This window comes from Podarcis muralis, chromosome 8 (genome assembly GCF_964188315.1).
Source record: "Podarcis muralis chromosome 8, rPodMur119.hap1.1, whole genome shotgun sequence".
Taxonomy (NCBI): domain Eukaryota; kingdom Metazoa; phylum Chordata; class Lepidosauria; order Squamata; family Lacertidae; genus Podarcis; species Podarcis muralis.
In genome coordinates, this window is record NC_135662.1 from 20,972,318 (window position 1) to 20,992,891 (window position 20,574).

The 20,574-nt window shown below is 43.6% G+C and overlaps 1 protein-coding gene across 1 annotated transcript; it reads left to right on the top strand.

The window, feature by feature from the left end:
• Positions 1-8,675: 8,675 nt before the first annotated feature.
• Positions 8,676-20,292, top strand: ABRA (actin binding Rho activating protein). The gene is made up of 2 exons (XM_028736294.2): positions 8,676-9,474; positions 18,343-20,292. The coding sequence occupies exons 1-2, from the start codon at positions 8,738-8,740 to the stop codon at positions 18,803-18,805; spliced, it is 1,200 nt and encodes a 399-aa protein (XP_028592127.2). The 5' UTR covers positions 8,676-8,737; the 3' UTR covers positions 18,806-20,292.
• The last annotated feature ends 282 nt before the right edge of the window (positions 20,293-20,574 follow it).

Genomic DNA, 20,574 nt, shown 5'->3' on the forward strand with positions numbered 1-20,574 from the left:
CTGTCAAAAATCTAGCACAGACGCTCATAATAGCAGCCCCATAGCCACACCTCCGAGGGGAGTCCAAAAATGCAGGCAGCAAGGTCCATAAACTACCCAGCTGCTCTGTGAAGATGTCATCACTTCTGGGGGGTGGGGGGAAGTCTCAGAGCTCTGTTTCCAAGATGAGCAACATTCCTACTGATTCCACTTCACATTTCACATCATTCTGCTGCTGTCTGGATAACCCAGCTCAGGGGTTTCCAAACTTTGGTCCATGGACCAACAGTGGTCTTCAGGCTTCATTCAGGTTGCTTGCAGCATGACCACATTAAATATCCACATTGATTTTAATACATATTTCTATTGCTTTGATAATTTCTTGTACTGTATTACAGTTCAAATTAAATGGAGTGCAAAATTTATTATAATAGAAAACCATATGAGAAATAAAGAAAGCCATAAAAATACAATAAAAATCGTACAGCATCTAACACAGTGCATTGCAATTGCTGCAACATACAGAACAATTATTAAGTGGTTGTCAGGGGCTGGGGAGAGGAGGAGGAATGGTGGAGACTGCCTCCCCATCCTGGCCCTCCCAGGGAGGAGGAAGAGGAAGACAGTATAGATTTACAACAGTGGTTTGTGGGAGGTTGCAGTCAGAGGCAGATGAGGGGGAAAGCTGGAAATAATGGGAGAGCCAGAGCAACACCTGGCTGACCCGTTGTCATTAGAAAGCATTCCAGACCCACAATCTCCCAGAACCCGGCAAGCCTTAAAAGTAGGAGAGCAAAGAGCTCAAAGACAGAGAGCACTTAGCGGCACCCGTAGAGGTGGTGATGATGATGACGAATGAGGAAGGGGGGTGGAGATTCACTTAGGATAACACCATTATCCAAGAGGCTGGGTTCTATAGCCTCTCTCTGTAAAGTTTGAACTGAAAAAGGACAGTAACACACTTTTCCTTGCCTTTATACTTTCCTAGGCAACCAGCTGGGAGCCACTGACAGCATTCTGACAGTGATTCACCATATAGCGTTTACTGCACATGTAACTTGTTAAGATACAGTTGTACATTTATTCACTCCATGTTTACAGTATCTCCAGGCTTTGTCTTGCACATGGCACCTTAGCATGTTTGTTGCTTGAATGGTTACAAGTCTATCTCTATTCTAGCTATTATTCTAGTAAATTTGGTTTTATACTTATAAGCCAGTTTGTGGTGGTGTTGTTTTGTTGCATTATTATTACTGTCACCACATTCGATACTTTGTGCATGTATTTTGCAGTGATTCACCAAGACCACCAGCAATTTTCAAGTTGTCCAAGGAGAGAAAAGTTTGGGAACCACTGACCTAGATCACCATCCTGGCAAATGCACCGGACTAGCTGTTTTCGGCATTGTGTCCTACATTTGGAAAGATTGTGGCAGATTCATTGCAAGCAGCAGTGGCACAGAGCATCCGGCCAAATCAGTGATGCAAAGGGATGGGATGGGATGGGAGCGCATGTTCAAAAGTGCCTTTTCCTAATATTGATAATTCCATGAGCTCATGTGCACACACACACATGTGCAAGTTATATAACTTAGGAAATAAATTTTAGTTGGGTCTGGTGTCACAAGCCAGCCTTTCCCCCTCTGAAAACATTTCTGTGTGGACAGTACGTCTCCTGCTTTGGAAAGCAGCAATTCCACTTGTAAATCTTGCTTCTTGACAGACAGGGTTGGAAGGAATTTAAAGCAAAGATGCCTAAGTGGTTTCAGATGTAAGGGCACAGTATGTCTTCCTGTGGTATAAATGCCAAGATAGGGAGAGACTTTTAAAAAAAATGGTTTTGGGTTACTGAGCAGATCAGTAGGTTGCTGCTAATCTTGTGTTCACCAAACGTGTTTTTCCAGGCTGGCCTTAGGTCTCACATGCACTGTATTCAGCCTATTGCGCACTCTGATGTGGTGTGACCTTATCAGCCCTGAGGACACCTGAACTCTCAATTATGGCCAACTCACCAAAGAATCTGAAATGAGCTCGACACCGTCCTGGCTGCATGAGTAATGTATTTATTTAGCCATGGGAGAGAAATCCATCTATGTCAGCTCTGAAGTCAGTCCCTCTTTTCAGTTCCAGCCATTTATAATAGGAACATGCAGAGCTGCCTCATACCCAGGCTGACCATCTAGCTCAGCATGGAGAACCTCACACCCAGAGACCAAAGGTGGGACATTATCCAGGCTATTCACACTCACCAGCAACACCTCTCAATGTGAGCCAAGCTGCACTTGGCTGGAATGTTTCCTTAAACCCTAATAATATTTCAAGCTTGCTTAGATGTTGGGTGGAAGGGGTGAGTAGAAACTAGCCTACTGTAGAAACGACTACCTCCCTCCCTACAGACCTTATTGGGTGTTAACATATCACGAGGAGGGTGCCTTCTCAGTAGTTCCTCCACTCTGAGAGGCTTGGGGGGTGGGATGGCTCAGGAGAGCCCCCCCCCCCCGAGTTGTGCATCCTCAGATGTGCATCTGCCACAGCTTCCAATGAATACTGAAGAAACACCTTACCCTGGCTTTTGAGGTATCTATTTTTGGGACCCACCTTGTTTTATTGCAAGTTGCTTGAAAAGCTGTTTTTAATCTTGTGTCTTGATGTTGTAAACCGCCCTGGACCTTGGTAAGTTGTTGTTGTTGTTGTTGTTGATGATGATGATGATGATACTTCGTCACTCTACCCACTTTAGCCTCTGGCATGTGGCTCCTTGGAAGGTTGTCCTTGGTCTACACCAGGGTTTCCTAAACGTGGGTCTCCAGCATTTAGGGATGGTGACTCCTATCATCCCTAGCTAGCAGAAAAAGTGGTTAGGGATGATGGGAATTGTAGTCCATAAATAGCTGGTCCACACTATCTAGTGAATCAGCAGTTCAGGCATTTCAGACCTATCTGACGACTGAACCTTCTGCATGCAAGGTACATAATCCACCATTGACCCTTGGCCCTTCCCCATAGAGAGCAGAGATTATTTGATCCCTAGTCCCTGTGTCTTGGACTGCATCTCATTCATACAAGCCGTGCACATTGCAAAGCAAAGAACTGTGAGAGGTTATGTATAGACATAGATTTTTCCCCCCACAAGTTGCTCGCTGTTCTTTCAATTTGTTCTAAGTCATCCACCAGGGGATATGTGATCCTCCCTTGTGTAGGTATTCTTTTACAGCCCCATTCCAACGGTGCTTACACCTCTCTAAGTTTAAGTGTGAATAGGATTGCAGCCATAGTTATTTTCTTGAGCAATACATAGGGTTGGACTCAACTGACCTGGTGCACTAGCAGAAGCTAGTGCAAGGACTCCCATCAGCACAACAGGTCTCCCCTCTCTCTTTCCCTCTGTGCCTCCCCCAAATCTGCTCTGGGGTGTTGGGAGACCCCTGAAACAGCACACAGGGAGGGAGGGGCAGGAGAAGATAATGTGTACTAGATGGGCCATTGGCCTGATCCAACAGACCCTCCTTATGTTCTTAACTTAGATTTGAATGAATGAAGGAGAGATTTGCCCTGGCAGCTGTCCTTCTGCAAGCTCATGAGATTCCATCTGGTTTATTTAATGAAATACTTTCACCTTGTTCGTTACTTGCAACTGTTTGAGTATTTCAGCTGGGAAGATTTGCATGTGTTCTGAATCCTGTGGCATACCAAGTTATCACACTTTTTTATTTTTTTAAAAACCTATCCGCCCTGATAAGATTTCTGCCCTGCTCTGATTACAGTCTGGAACAAGGTTTAACTTCCACATGATCAGTGTTTGTTTGTTTGCTCAGCCATCATGATCCACAGTAGCCAATGCAGTCTAGGACTCGTGCGTTTATGGGCATAAAATATTTCTCTGTGCATCTAAAAGAAAGCCACCCTCTTTCTGACTGGTTTCTCTCTGCTCAAATCACCTCAGTCCCAGTTAATGCAGCTGACTGCTGAGTAGATAATTCTGTGCTGTACTTCCACCAGTCTGAGTGGATCACAGATTTACATCCCTCCTCATGGCTTAGGGCAAAGCTGGCGCAACGTTCAGGTTCTCAGGGTCAGTGAAGGTCCATAGCTCAGTGATAAGAGTGTCTGCTTTGCACACAGAAGATACCAAGTTCAATCACTGACATCTCCAGCTGGAGCTTATGGGAGTGCTCCCCCGCCTTGGAAACCATGAAGACCTGTTGTCAACAAGTGTAGACAACACCCGTGCTCCATTCCAATTCTACAATTCTATGATTGTAGTGGTCTGAGTCTTAGACTGCATTGGTGTCAGGGATTGGACTCAAGAGGGCAAGATGGAGGAGGTGGAATGGTGGAGATCACACACACACACCCCTTTTCCTGGTGCTGCAAGAGAAGAGGGAGGCAGCCTTGACTTCCAGCAGGGCTTTGAGGTGTTGGAGGAAAGTCAAAGCTCAGAGATAGAGGACTATGTTAGAAGAACGGGGGGTGGGGGGCTGCGGCAGGGCAGCCAGATGACACATTGTCACTAGAAAGTATTTCTGACCCCCCTTCGCCCAGAACTCGACTTTCGTTAAGAGCGCAGGAACTATGGAATCAGAGACATTTGACCACGGGGGGCGGGAGGGGGGACCATAAGGGAAGATGCTTCTGCTGGGAAGGAGGGAGGAGGAGCCCAGTTTGGAGCAACGCCACTGTCAAGCCTTGTGTTCTTTTGTCTCTCACTATTAGAATTGAATAAAACTCATTAAAAAGGACTCTACCTTGTTTTCTCTGCTCTTGCTGCAACTGGGGGTGGAATAGCTTTCCCAAAGCCTTGACAGAGCCTTGACAATTGGCTGCATTGGCTGGCCCTGAGAATGGCAGACCTGTTCTGCCCCAATCATGTATAAGCTGCGGGAACATGTAAGAGGGCAGAGGAAAGAGACACTTTACTTCAACCTGGAGCTTCAGATATCAGCTCTAGGAATCTAAAGTTTGGAACTCCCTCCTGTTACTTATCAAGGTGGGTATTGTCTCCGTCATAATCTCGGCACCTGTTGAAGACCTTTCTCCTCCCGCAAAGCTGTTATGTGAAGGTTTTCATCCCAGTTGTACAAGAGCTGAACTAGAAACGATGCTTTTATATAGCTTTTTAAGTTGTAAATGGCTTCCGAGTGTTACATGGGAAGCGATTTTCAAATGAGATTAAAACAAGGAAATGAACTAAATGTTGAGGGCACTCCATAATGAGTTACATTTGTGGAGACGAACAAAATGATTTATTCTTATATCACCCAGCACAGGATATTTATCCTGTTTTGCCCCAGATGACTGCGGAGTTCAGAACAGCACAAATAACGACACAGCAGTTCTCAACTAAGTGACCGGCTTCCAGAACCAGAGGTGATTTGTCCTGAATGTCAGAAAAGACAGGTTCTAAGGGATAAAGCATGTACAGGTCAAGGACAAACAAGCTGTATCTTCATTAAATAGGACTGCCGTGACAGAAATCAGAGGTGGACTGATCCATCATAACATTTCCTAGCTTAGATGTTTCAGCCTATTTGCATTTTTGCCATGACTTGCAACAACTTCTTCTTTAATCAAATTAATTCCTAAACAACAAACTGAGACAGGAAAGTACTATAATCCCTACTGATTTTGCAGATAGTCAAGCTTGTATTTCAGGGTTGTGTTCAAGCACCAAGAAAACCTGAGGAAATAAAAACGCCATAGTCTGGTGCCCAAAAACTGACAATCTTGATGCCAGGAACCTCCCAAACTCCTGGCACACATCCACTTTAGGATCTTTTGATATTGAAACCTGAACAGCCTCCAAAATTGGGCACCTCAAGGATCAATAAGGACAACAAAGATTAATGGTATGAAAAGCAAATTAGCATACCTACACACACACACAAAGTGAACAGATGTTCATACGCGCTGTTGGTTCTAAAAGCCTCCCTAAAAATATACACCACAAGTAGGATGCATTATGCCTAGCCAAAAGAAGGGGGGCTGTGTGTCCACAGCAATAAAGGTAAATGATTCTGAAACATCAGCCTTAAGAGACCCCCAAAACACCAAGAAACTTCCAAGGGTGAGCGTGTAAGCATGTGGGGGACTTTGTGGAAAGAAGCAAAGATGGGCACAATTTGTTGATTTTAATAAATAAGATTAGTTTGGATGTGATTGGAAAAGGACAAAAAGTCCAGTTGTGGAGAGCTCCATTCTGGGTGCCGTGATCTCACATAATTTCATGCGAACATCTCACCTGAAAAAGTGCTTTTCCCCCTGGAAAAAGAGTGCATTTTGGGAGACTGCAACCTTGCATGGTCCTGAACAAAGCATATATTTTGGGCTCCATAATCTTGCATGGAAGCACAGGTGGGAAGATGTGTGTCCCCGGTTGGGCACTCAATATGTTGGAGGGCATGTTATGTCTATCCTCATATTTCAGACATGTATTTATATGGGTGGCTTCTGAAACACTTGACACACCAAAATCAACTTTAAACTAGCATAAAATGAAATTAAAACAAACAAACTGAAAAAGAAAACAGTATAAAACAGGCATAAAATCACTAAACACTTTGCCAGCCCTGAAGTCCTTTGCTTCTCCCACAATCTCCTCATTCACTAGCTAATGATACAATCATATTCAAGTGACTGGCTGACTAACAGCATTCGACTCCCTACGATAGAAAACAGAGGGTTGATTCAGATATTACATTCCGGTGGGACAGGAGTTTTTATCCTCATAGAAATGCTGTCTGTGAGTAAGAACGATAAGAATAGCATAGCTGGATCAGGCCAGAGGTTCATCATGACCTCTTTTTTTATTTTCATTACACTATTCCACTGCATTCATTTCAGTGCAAAGGAATGACAACACAAAAGGGTTAAAAGTAGCGGGACTTCCTGTTTGAATAACTGCAATGAGTTGTAAATGGGGCTGTCTCTGAAAACTGTCCAGAAATATTAATTAATCCAGAATATGGCTGTGAGGTTGCTAACTGGTTCTCAAGTTTTAGCTGCATCACTAAAAAAATTTTTTAACTTGATTTATTACCATATAAGATTCTCTGACTTGCTTTTTTATTATATGGCAGCCTATAAGGGCTGGGGGGGGGGACCTAGACTCCTTCTGTCTGTTCTTGGGCAGCGCACAGAGTGTAAATTTAGCTCTGATATGACTACAATGAAGTTAGTATGCAACCAATGATTCATTTGCCCCATTTGAGCTCTCAGTTGATGTCATTTGGGAATGGCTGGCTGACCTGCTGAAATGCCTCAGGCACGTAGCACAGAAAAACAAGGGAATCTTCTCTCGTTACATGAGAAAGATTATATGCTTTTGCAAGCAGCTATTTTATTGCAAGCAGCCACCACGAAATAATAAATCACTTCCTCAAAATAAACTAAGAAAACCAAGTGAAACCAGCTATTGCTGTTTGGTAAATCACACTATGCATCTCATTAGTTTAAAGAATGCTCAGGACTTAGATGATTCTGCACAGGTAAGGCTTTAGTCATCCAAAATATGTCATGATGACCACCAGCTTGGATAGGATTCAGACAAATTCATCGAGGATAAGGCTTTTGATGGCCACTAGCCACATGGACTGCAAGAAGATCAAACCTATCCATTCTGAAGGAAATCAGCCCTGAGTGCTCACTGGAAGGACAGATCCTGAAGCTGAGGCTCCAATACTTTGGCCACCTCATGAGAAGAGAAGACTCCCTGGAAAAGACCCTGATGTTGGGAAAGGTGGAAGGCACAAGGAGAAGGGGACGTCAGAGGACGAGATGGTTGGACAGTGTTCTTGAAGGTACAAACATGAGTCTGACCAAACTGCGGGAGGCAGTGGAAGACAGGAGTGCCTGACATGCTCTGGTCCATGGGGTCACAGAGAGTCGGACACGACTAAACAACAACAGCCACAATGGCTATGTTATACCCCCCCATGTTGGAGACAATACACTTCTGAATACCAGTTTATGGGAATCCTAAGTGGGGGAAATGCTCTTGCACTCAGGTCCTGCTTACAGGCATCTGCCTGGCCACAGTGAAAACAACATCCTAGATCAGATGAGCCCTTGGCCTGATCCCTCAGGGCTCTTATGTTTAACCATGCTTTTCTTCCCATTCATAGGTTGGGAACTGTAATAAACAAAGAGTGAACTGAAGGAAAAGAAGCCTACAACACATGTGGGATAGAGACAGGCTATTCTTGAATGCACAGAATCATGGCCCAAGCCAAATCCTGTGGTCACTGCAAACCCGCAGTGTTCAGTTCAGCTGCCTTGGTGTGCAGTCCTTTATTGATGAATAAGAGTGATTGACTTTTTAACTGATTGATAGCCAGGATATTTCTGGCATTACCCAATTCCAAGCATTTTCATTAACTGATTTGCCTGAGTGCAAAGAGCGAAAACCATCCCATTAAGCAAATTCCGCTACATAAAACACGTTTTACTGTCAAACCGAATGCATGACTAAGGTACCTTTAGAGAGGGCACATACAGGTGCTGTTAATTTCCATCACAGCTGTGGCTGTCCTGCGTCACCCATGTTTACCATATCCAGTGTCCCATCTGCTGCGGTGAAATGCAAGCCTGGGCTTTTTAAAAAAAGAACACTGTCAGAGTAAGGATCCTCTTTCCATGTGAGAAATGCTTCCCATACTTTCCAGCATCATAAATCCCCACCACCATCTATTTAAATCCCCACCATTCCCTTCTGCCAGTTACTTGCCACAGGGCAGCCTTAACTAAGTTGTGTTAATGCAGGGATGGGTGAGGAAGCCACAGGCAACACAATGTCTCCAGAAGAACAGCTGAAGAAGAACACCCCTGCCCAGAGGGCCATCAGAAAGATCCGTACGGCTAGCCTTGTCATCAGCTTGGCACGGGGTTGGCAGCAGTGGGCATCTGACCACCATACGAAGCAAGTCCAGGAGCCCAGTGGGTGGGTGCCCTCTGAGGAGAATTCCCCAAGGGAGAGGGTATTTCCCAAACCACCAACCGATTTCAAGAAAGACCAATCGAAAGATGGAGCGTCCTTTCCATCAGTACATCAGGAGCCAAAAGAAAATGGAGAGCAGGCCCCAAGTGAATCAAACGAAGCCCTCCAGAAACTTAACATCAGAAGCAAAGAGGTGACAAAGACCATTGTAAGTAAAGCCTACGAAAGAGGCAGTGGCGTGAGTCTCCTCAGCGACAAGTATGAAAAAGACAATGGGTGTTCGTCAACAGACAAGAGTACCGAAGACATCGATAAGCTTCTCGGTGGCAAAATGTCCCCTACAAGGAGGAGGAAGTGTTCTAACCTGGTGTCGGAGCTGACTAAGGGGTGGAAACAGGTGGAACAGGAAGATAAGGCCGATGAACCGGAACTACAGAATTATCGTAGCGACAGCTTAGATACCGAGGACAGCGGTTATGGCGGAGACGCAGAGGAGAAACTGGATGCTGACAACAGTAGTCAAGAAATACGGACTGTGAGGATAAAACGGCCTTCATCATCACTGTGAGTAATAGTCGAGTTTTCCAAGTGGGAGTTTTCTAGGTGGGCTTCACAAGGGCTGCTTCACCCAATGAGCCTGCCAGGTGGAGATCCGTCCCCCCTTGAAACTCCTTCCATCTGATGGATGCTTTATTTATTAAAGGCATTTATTATTATTTAAGGCATTTATACACTATTTACATTTCTGCGAAGTGGGCTCATGTTCAGCCATCACTACAATGTCTCTCCCATGATGCTACATCAAGAACATTTCAGCTGTGGGTGGAGAATAAATAATTGAGTGTGTGATTAACTGGTCAGCACAATGGCCCATGTAAGGACCCATGAGGAGTCCTCACACAGAAGCAGTTTCCAGTGACCTTTGGGTATAGCAGATGCTAACATGTGCAGTAAAATATTTTTTCAACTGTCTTTGAAATAACCCTAACAATGGAAATACTAGGCTATGGTTGGTGGGTTATAATGTAGTCACATTACGGCTCCATAATGCCAGTGTTTTTCAGGAGAGGTTCGGTTGCATACAGCAAACGTTGGTTTGCACAATTAAAGTGGATTAAAACACTCTGCTGCAACAAGTCCACTGAATAAAGAGGTTATCTGGAAGACCCCTGAACCTACATCACTTGGGGCCAACTTGGGTAACTCTAGCACTGGTGTTAAAGTTTTCAGATGTTTCCATCTGTTAGCTAGGTGCTTCCATGAAGTACAAACGAAAACCACGGATGCAACACCTGATATTCATGCCTCTGGAAATGAATGTTCTATTTAGCTTTATCATACCTAAGGGCTGTTGCTAGATCTATCATCCATTAATTTGTATAATCCTTTTTCTTTAGCCAATGAGTTTAGTGGCCACCATGTCACATGGCTAAACATCCTATTTTGTCATCTACTGCATGTATAGAGAGTTTACAGGTGGCTCAAACTTCAGCTGTCACAGATCTATAAAGATTGATGATGATAGATAGATAGATAGTTACTACTAATATTCTACAATTAATTACCCACCACTCACCTCTAAAAACAAAGTAAAACAACTGTTTTAATACATAACTGTTAGAATAGCTACTTCTAGTATCCTAGTGGACGAAAGTTTGTACTAGCCGCTTGGAGAGACAGAAGGAGATGCTTATTAGCTTACTCTGTAGGAGAAAGCTGCACACAGCTGGATTTTGCCCTGCCCCTCCCATGCAACTGGCCTTTATGAAATGCCAATTATCCACACAATGCAAATCTGAAAAGAGGGACAATTTCCGATCTGTTGTTTGCAGGAAGAAAAACTACTGCAAAGTACCTATAGCTGTGTGCAGCCACTTCACCTGCCCTACGTAGAAGAATAATGACTGCAACATTTTCTTTGCTTAAAAAAGAAAGAAAGAAAAGCATTTGGCCAGAACCACATGAGTTGCCACCAGACGTGTCATGTAGCAATTGAACACACCAAAGGAATAATGACAAGAAAGTGATTTATAGGACAGGTTCACGACACCTGCAGTTCTGTACTTTCCCCACATTTACTTTTCAGTTTCATTTAAGTGCCCTTCAACTTAAGCCACCATTCTCACACAGCTGCATAGATGAAAGGGTGGTGGTTTTGAAAAACCTTTCAGTTTTTGCAGTGCTGATCATTTCCATACATAGGAACATTAGAAGCCGGAGTATACTGAGTATACTGAGTCAGACCATTGGCTATCTAGTTCAGTATTGTTCACACTGATTGGCAACAGTTCTCCAGGGTTTAAGACATGATTCTCTCTCAGCACCCAGAGATGCTAGGGTTCAAACCTGGTGCCTTCTGCATGTAAAGCACATAGATGCTCCGCCACTGAGCTATGGTCCTTTAGCAGCTGGAGGAGATGCGGGTGGCGCTGTGGTCTAAACCACTGAGCCTCTTGGGCTTGCTGATCAGAAGGTCAGCAGTTCAAATCCGTGCGACGGGATGAGCTCCCGTTGCTCTGTCCCAGCTCCTACCAATCTAGCAGTTCGAAAGCATGCCAGTGCAAGTAGATAAATATGTACCACTGAGGTGGGAAGGTAAACAGTGTTTCCATGTGCTCTGGCACTTGCCACAGTCCTCTGTTGCGCCAGAAGCGATTTAGTCATGCTGGCCACATGACCCAGAAAGCTGTCTGTGGACAAACGCCAGCTCCCTCAGCCTGAAAGCGAGATGAGCGCCACAACCCCATAGTCACCTTCGACTGGACTTAACTGTCCAGGGGTCCTTTACCTTTACCTTTCACCAGCTGGACCTTGAAATCCTGAACCGAGTACCAGTCTTGGGAGTCCTCAAAGTCCCAAGGCATTCCTGTACTTTTGCTTTTTTTAATGCAATATTCAATTATTATAAATGTACCCAAAGATATAGCTTATATATTGTTTGTTTGCTTCATTACACACACACACACACACACACACACACACACACACACACACACACACACCACTTGATTGCAAAAAACAAAAACAGAAAAACCTCAAAGCAGTTTACAAAAAGAATAAAACAAGAAGTGCAGGATTCATCCCCCCAGTCCCCAAACACTAGCCTCACAACAAGCCTTGTGAGATTGGATGGCTATATCCTCGCTGAACGTTCATGAAATACTAGTCTGATATTGACAATACTCACCAAATTTTGGACATTCACTGTAACTTAAACAATTGACATAAAATAGCAATATACCTTGTCCTGCAGTGGAGGCAGGGAGAGAACAATCATGTGATATTTATCTGTTTTGGAATGCTCCTAGTCTAGTCTGTTTTACTGCCAGAGCAACCTGGACTCTCCCCCCCCCCCATCCTATTACCAAGCTGGCTTCTCCACTCATTTCTGTATCCCTGCATAGTCATTCGCACCTGTTTAAACAGGGTGTAAAACTATCACAGGAGTGGGGTACTGGCTTTCGCACCCACTTGAGACTGTGTAAAACCTTCAAGCTGTCAAGGATCATGGCCAGTCCACTCACCCACTTGAACTAGAAACCTAAAATTAAGACTGGCGGGACACTGCCAAGCAGGCAAACTTCCTGTTATATATAGTTCTGTAGTGTTCATTTTGACCAATGGCCCAACATTTCTATTCTGTATTCCCAGTAACTTTGGATGGCTTCGTTGCCAATTCAGATCTATTCCTGAAAAGAAGAGGGTCAAATTTGCCACACATATACAATTTCCACTAAACAGCCCATTCAGTTCATCCTGGAGCCAGCCCAGATTAACATGAACTACTCACTAAAAATAAAATGCAACCGTAGCGATGATGTAAGTAACCTTTAGCCAGAGTCACATGAACTTCTCAAATATTTTCTGAAGAGCTTCACCTTAACACGGCTGTTCAGAAGCGGTAAAGATTTATTTTATTTTATTTTATTTTTATTTTGCTAACTCCCAGCATAGGATTTCTCTGGTGCTGTTTTTATTATATCTGCCAATTGTTTTGTTTTTAACATCCCTCCATAAAGGTGCTTTGCAAGGATCTGGCACTAAAAAGTGTGCTAGAAAAATATTAATAAAGATTAGTATGTACCTTAAAATCTAAAGAGCAGCTGAACGAAGAGACTTAGGTCAATCCAGTCATGGTTAGGATGGTAGACTAGGATCTCAGAAACCAGGGTTCAAATCTTCAGTCAACCATGAAGCATGCTGGTCACCTTAGGTAGGCCAGTCATTTCCCCCCCTTTTTCAGCATAGCCTACCTCACTGAGGAGTTGTAAGGATAAAATGAGGAGGGAGAGAACCATATATGCCACCTTGACCTCTTTGGAGGTCCAAATAAAATGAAATAATAAATATTCTATCTCACTGCCTCAGGCAAACCAGCCCTCAGAATTAGTTTTTGCAGGCCCATGCACCTCTTTGCGTTTGGCTTTTCACATTTGAGGTGTATATGTTCAGGACCCACCTTGTTTTTGTGATTAAACTGTTTTTAATATTGTGTTATAATGTTGTAACCCACCGTGGAGCCTGAGGCTGAAGGTGCCCACCTTAAATCATCATCATCATCAATGATTAGCATTGTTGTGTACATGTTCCAGTGGTATTAATTTTACCTCATGATTTTTCTCTCGTCATGAGTCAGATTGGCAAATCGCTAAAGATGGAGGAGACTGGACTGCCATGTGAGGGGAAATTTTCCTTCAAATCGGTGTCGGCCTATGAAGGAAATTGCCTTAAAAAAATTCTGCATGTGAGAAAGAAAAAGTAGCCCTTGGGCTGCAATACATCCCTTGCCAGCTGAGTGTCTGCTTGGAAAACACAATATTCTCCCCAACAACTTTCGTTACTCCACATGTAGAAAAGCACAGGTTGATGTATAGCTAATTGGATGGCAGACTTGGCTGGAAAGGGTTTCAATTTCTCCTCCGTTTCCTCACACGCTCCTGCTCCATTCGCACCCATTGGCATCTGCTTTACCTGAACACTGAACCCCCCGTTACCTGTAATTTGGTTCTCATTCAAGCAATAAACCTCTGTCTGGATAGTACCACCAGATTGCCAATGGAGAGAACCACATAATTCAGTCCTCTTTCATAAACAACTATTTCCTGCACATAGAGAGCTGGCCAGTAAGGAACATGGCTAGTCTAAAAACCTCCCTAACATCTAGCTTTCTAAGTGTAGGGGCTATTTTTTGTATGGAGGGGCGTTAAATCACACAAGGTCGCACCTACAGAGGCACCTCATGTGAACCCTTTTGGGGGGGGCAGGATAAAGATGCTTTAAATATAGAGAAATAAATATAACTCTAGCTGAACTATCTGGCACTACGTTGGTGTGGACAAAACACAAACCACCCACACTTTGGGCTGTGTTAATAGGACACCAAGTGCTTTCCTCCCTACTTAAAAAACAATGCCTTGAAGGAAAGTAACAGGCAAGTGGCACTGAAGAAATCCCGGTGTGTTTATACAGAACCACAAAGTTTTGAATTCCATGAAGTTGCAAGGTCGTTTTGAAAGACCTTTGCATTTCCTCAGTATGCCAAGCTTGGCTTGCACCCAGATGGTTGGTTCTCACATGGCTGGCCTAGCACTGAAGTGGCAGGGAAACATACCTTTGAGGAAGAGAGAGGGAGGGAGAGGGGGGGAGAGAGAGAGAGAGAGAGAGAGAGAGAGAGAGAGAGAGAGAGAGAGAGAGAGAGATGGTACAATAGTTCCTCTTTCAGATTGTGTTTGCTCTTCTGATCACAGACGGACTTTTGGTTCTCAAATTTAAACAGCGCCCTGTAAAATGCTAAAATTCAGCACCCCCTCCCTCACACTCTGTTCTACATGGCACTCCCTGATGTGTGGCATCCAGTGTGACCAAACTAATCGCACCATCCTGTTCTGACCCTTCTGGTGGTTAACAGGTCTGGAGAACTCTCAGAAATTCAACAATAAGAAGCATATTTCTAACCTTCCTTTCCTCAATGGAAGCAAGTCATGTACAAGACTTCCTCTTTCTTTCTTTCTTTCTTTCTTTCTTTCTTTCTTTCTTTCTTTCTTTCTTTCTTTCTTTCTTTCTTTCTTTCTACAACAGTACTAGGGAACAGGGTTCTAAATTGCAAGAGGAACCTACACACACATGCACACACACACCAGGCTCCTTACTTAAGACTCCCCCCACCCTGCTAAAATAAAAAATCAGGGAGGCAGCAAGCGCATAATGGCAGGAACAAGTCTAGCAGACATACCTTTGCTCTTCCTCCAGCATGACTGTAATTGTGTGAGAAGACTAAAAAGGGCTTCTGGGATGGTGCCCAGGCTAGCTCAAGGGCACCCAGTGAGCTTTATGGATGACTGGGGTTTAAACTCAGGTTTCCCTGTTCTTATTTTGACATACACCACAGTGGCTCTGATCAAGATCACTGCTATATACTGTAGTAATGGGTAAACCCTATTGGCTTCACTGTAGGCAGTTTGGGTGCAGAGTAGAACGTTTGCATCCAGCTCCACCAGAACTCATTTCAATCCACCTCCTGACATGTACCACAAGGTCTAGAGCAGCTTAGTGCCCTTCTCAATGGCACAGGGCTGTGAAACACAAAGATCCTTCCCTGACCCTCAAGATGTTGCTGAACAGCAGTTCACGGCCAACAGTTAGGGATGCACTAGAGGACCACACGTTTCTGCCTCTGCCTCAGACCATGTGAAGTTGTAGTCTAGAGTTGCTGGTAAATGCCCTTCGACTCCATACCTGTTAATGCTACCAGCCTCAGGCAGAAGCCCAGTGCTGGATTAAACCCTGAGGAGGCCCCATGGCAGTCAAAATCTCATGGTCCCCCTTTTGCTCATGCTCTAGTGGGATAATATTGAGCTGAGAAATCTTGATTGTAATTTTCTTTCAAGATCAAATCAATATTATTTTGATCCAGTCGCCAGGACCCTAAAAAGCATGGGGCCCATAAGCCAGTGCATGCTTTGCCTATTTGGTAATCTGGAACGCCATAGGCCACATTCACGCTGTACATTTAAAGCACTATGGTTCCACTTTAAACAGTCATGGCTTTCCCCAAAGAATTATGGGAGCAGGAGTTTGATCAGGGTGCTGGGAGTCGTTGGTAGACCCTTATTCCCCTCACAGAGCTGCAATCCTCAGAGTTCCCTGTAAAGATTAAGGCATTCTGGGAACTGTAGTTCTGTGAGGAGAAAATGAGTCTCCTAACAACTCTCAGCACCCTTAACAAACAACAAGGAAGCCATGACTATTTAAAGTGGTCCCTTCTGTGATGCTTCTGTGATATGCCTGTGGCCATAGCAAGGGTGATGCTCTTTGAGTCCCCGTTTTGTTTCAGATAATACTTCTGACCCAATCAACTGATGTTTCCCAGCATTGGGCTGCTAATAGTACAGAGGACTCAGCTGGCCCTTTCTAATAAAAAAATGAAAAATTGAAAAAGGAAATATGAAAGGGAAACAGAGGCAGGAAGTGTCACAGCAGAAGATTCCTATGGGAAAAGAAGAGAGAGTCGGCGTTAGATTATGTTTGGGTGTCAAAGCAGCAAACCAAAAGCAAAACAAGTGGTGCTAATCTAGCCCACTAAGGAGAAGATTAAAATGGGAAGGTGATAATAGTATTTAGTTTGAAAGGAGGATTAAAAGAAGTAAGTGGGAAGAATGGAGGGGGTGGGAGCAAATGTCAGAGGCACAAAGCAATCAGAAGTTTTAAAATAGGATCCAGGAACTTAAGGTATCTTTGCAGCTGCTTTCCTTTCCCTCACCGCTTCCAGCCTTTGTAACTTTGCAGGAATCAGACAAGGAGGAGGGGAAGGCACGCAAGGCCTAAGAGGTCATAGACCGGGAGATTGGGAAGAGGACAGCTGCTGTACTGTATCTGCATCTGCCCTCTGCGTGACTGAGCAGATAGCAAAGATATCAGAAAGAAGGTTCAGAATATAGGTGCTTTGGTGAGCTATAATGGGTTTTTCCCCCTCCCTGAAGCTTAGGAGTACCATTTCACTTAACGTATTTCACATGCGTTATCATTGGACTTGTAACAACAGAGGGACATTCAGCAGATGGAATGCTGTTCGGACTGACCTTTCCAAATATTCAGAGCTATAGCTGAATGGCAGCATGCAAGGTTGTCCCGGAATTCGGAAAACAGAGCAGTGGTTTCAGAAGGGGGACGGCTGTAAATAGGAGCTGGGGGGAGGGATGGACAAAACTAGGAGCAAGGGGCCCCTTTTGCTGTCAAGGGCTGCATTCCCCTAGGACAGGGTTCCTCAAATGGTGGGACAGGGCTACCAGTGAGCCTCAGCTCCAGGTGGGCTCCAGTGCCACAGCCTCCTCATTCAGCAGCCCTACCCCCTAGCCGAATCGAAGACTTTTGGTTGGAATTATGCCACCCTTGTCAACTCCCCGTAGGCTGGGTAAAGATGATTGGGAGAGAGAAGTCTAGATGGGAGGTGTAGTTTTCTACAGGGCCAGAGGAGCTGTGAAAGTAACGCCCCAGCTGTATCATGACATCTTAGCCCTTAATGTACCAAATTTTAAGATACCGTGGGCACAGAGATGCTTTTGGTTCCTGTGCCGTTAACAGTGAAATTTGTTTCCTTGGGATCTTCCAGTGGAACTGTGAAGAATTTTCAATTTGGACAGGCTGACACAGGAAATGTGTGATTTGATGTATGTTTTATTATACTACAGCACTGTGTGGTATAGAGGTTAGAGTGCTACGATGTCCGCCCTGGAACTCAGAATCATTGAATCATAGGACTGTAGAGTTGGAAGGTACCTGAGGGTCATCTAGTCCAACCCCTTGCAATGCAGGAATCTCAACTAAAGCATCCATGACAGGTGGCAATTCAACTTCTACAAAAAAAAAAACCACAACATTCAGTGGTGGAGTCCACCACTCTCCAATGGAGTCCGTTCCACTGTCGAACAGCTTTTACTGTCAGAAAGTTCTTCCTAACGTCTAGTCGGAATCTCCTTTCTTGTAACTTGAAGCCATTGGTTGAGGTCCTACCTTTCAGAGCAGGGGGGGAACCAAACTTGCTTCATGAAGCTCACTGGGTGACCTTGGGACCATCATTCACTTTCAGCCAAACTACATCAGAGGTGTGTTGAGACGATCAGGTAAGGTTGCCCCCCACCTGACCTCATGGGACAAAAGACCATGCAAATGCAGCAAATAAGCTAAATAAAGGGTTATTAAAATAGTAATAATGCAATCCTGAACAAAATCTGGCATTCCAAGATAAAAGAGATGGCAAGGAGACAGTTTTGAGCATGCTCAGATGAAGCTATTATAAAGATGTGACTTTTAGAATTGGTGATAACATGCCACCTAGTGGCCTGCCCTTTTTAAAGCAAAAGATGAACAGTACTAAAAGGCATTCCGTTGCCATTTAATGCAGTTCAAAAACCATCTATTTCTTGGTTCTTTCAGTGCAAACAGAAGCGTCAAGGCCTCCAAGAAATACAGCCCCGTCCACAATCTGAGAGGACGATGGGAAGGCTGGGCAGATGAGCACATGATCACACAAAAGCTCAATCCTTTCAGTGAGGAGTTTGATTACGACCTAGCCATGTCCACCCGCCTGCGCAAAGGAGATGAAGGCTATGGCCGTCCTAAAGAAGGTACAAAAACGGCAGAAAGGGCCAAGAGAGCGGAGGACCACATCCACCGAGAGATGAAAGACATGTGCTTCATCATCAGAACGATGGCTCGGCACCGCCGTGATAGCAAGATCCAAGTCACTTTTGGTGACCTGTTTGAAAGATACGTCCGTATTTCGGATAAGGTCGTTGGAATACTCATGAGGGCCAGGAAGCATGGGATGCTGGACTTTGAAGGAGAAATGTTGTGGCAAGGCCGGGATGACCATGTGATAATAACTTTGCTAGAATAATGCTATTCTTCATGGGATAACCCAAAGCGTTATCAGTTCCTGGTAACTCTGGTCAACTATATGTTGACTACTCCAGCTGAGACATCCAAGTTCTTCTTGGGGTAGCCAGTGTTTTGGACCATGATTCCCATCAGTCAGCACACCCATTGGTCAGATCATGGGACCTGTAGTCCATAACAGCTAGAGGACATCATGTTGAATGCCTGCATCATAGAAATAGTCAGAATCTCCTCCCTTTAAGTAATGTCTACATGTTACTAGCAAGTTCATGCTTCTTCAGCCAGTTTTATAAGGCTGAACTGCACAGAGTAGATTAGCATATAAGGGAATGAAGTTTACATTCTATCAGAATGCAAGTAGCTTTGCATCTGTTCAATATATACTGTATGCTTGTTGGGTTTAAGAGCAGCAAATTTATCTATTAACATTTGGAAGTAATGTTCAAGTACCCTGATACCTCAGTTTTAATACTAAGTGGAAACTGGGGCCTGAACTCTTAAGTTTATGGCATTCTTTCTACATGACATTTCAGGTGAATGGAAATAATTCCTAGACTAAGTATAATAAACTATACTGTAGCATTACTTATATAAACTGTGCAATATACCACATTTATATTTACTAAGTCACTATAAACTTCAGGATGGCATCAATTTTATACACTATGTAAGTTAACCTGTAGTTGCTTCAAAATGTATAGCTGGACTATTTTGCTGTGTTTAATTATTTTTATAACTATGTATTTATGACGCCGATTGACAAGTGCTTGAAAAATGTATGGGAAAGCCTCCGGATAAACAGTATTATACTTTTACTGTTTAATGTTAAAATGTACCAAAACAAAACCTACCCCTATCCCATGTTCTCTTTCAAACTGAAAGATCACACATCTTCTTACAGAAGAAAAAAAGATGTATGACTATTTTCAGTCATAAAGCTAATATTGTCAGAAATGTTTTTCAGGCATTACAGATAGGTTGGTGAAAATGCTTTGACTCACAATACAAACTTATTTATTTGCAGTAAATTCCTTATTTTGCTAAGGAATAAATTTCCTACATATATAGGCATGGAATGAGACTTTAGAGATTTGCATACTAACATTGTTTGCAAAACAATGTGCTTTGAAATAAGTGGTGAAAAAAGGCAATACTCTCCTTGAACAAAAAAATTGATTGCTTTTGAGACCGCAAGATTGAGTTCTAATGTACTACTTCAGCTCTCTCTATATATGTGATTTCATTTTGAAGATTGTTTGCCCTTTATAATGCCATTATTTCCTTAGGTTCTATACACAGGTGTGTGCACTTTAGAGCTGCTTTGAGTACCAGTAGTTGTCTAGAATGGGGTCACAAGTGTCCCCAGTCTGCAAGGGTAAGTTGTCAAAAAATAATGTGTTGGATATTATTTCTGCCAAATACAAAAACCATCAATCATCAAATTCTTCTTGTTCTTTTACATTAGCAAGAAAGCATTATACACTCTCTCTCTCTCTCTGGTTGAGTCCAACGCTAGTCCAACTCAAAGCTGACCCACTGAAATCATAACCTAAATTAGTCATGCCCTAATTTCAATGGATCTACTCTGATCAAGACAAGCACTGGATAAAACTTTATGCACGCACACATGGTGGGTTCCATTGCATTATTCTGATTGGAAGCTATTCATTAAGGTGTTGCTTATTGATTACTATACTATATTGTGACATGCAACAAGCGGAACAACTGTTGCCTATTTCTCCTGAGTCGCTGGAGAGGGTCCACGACCGA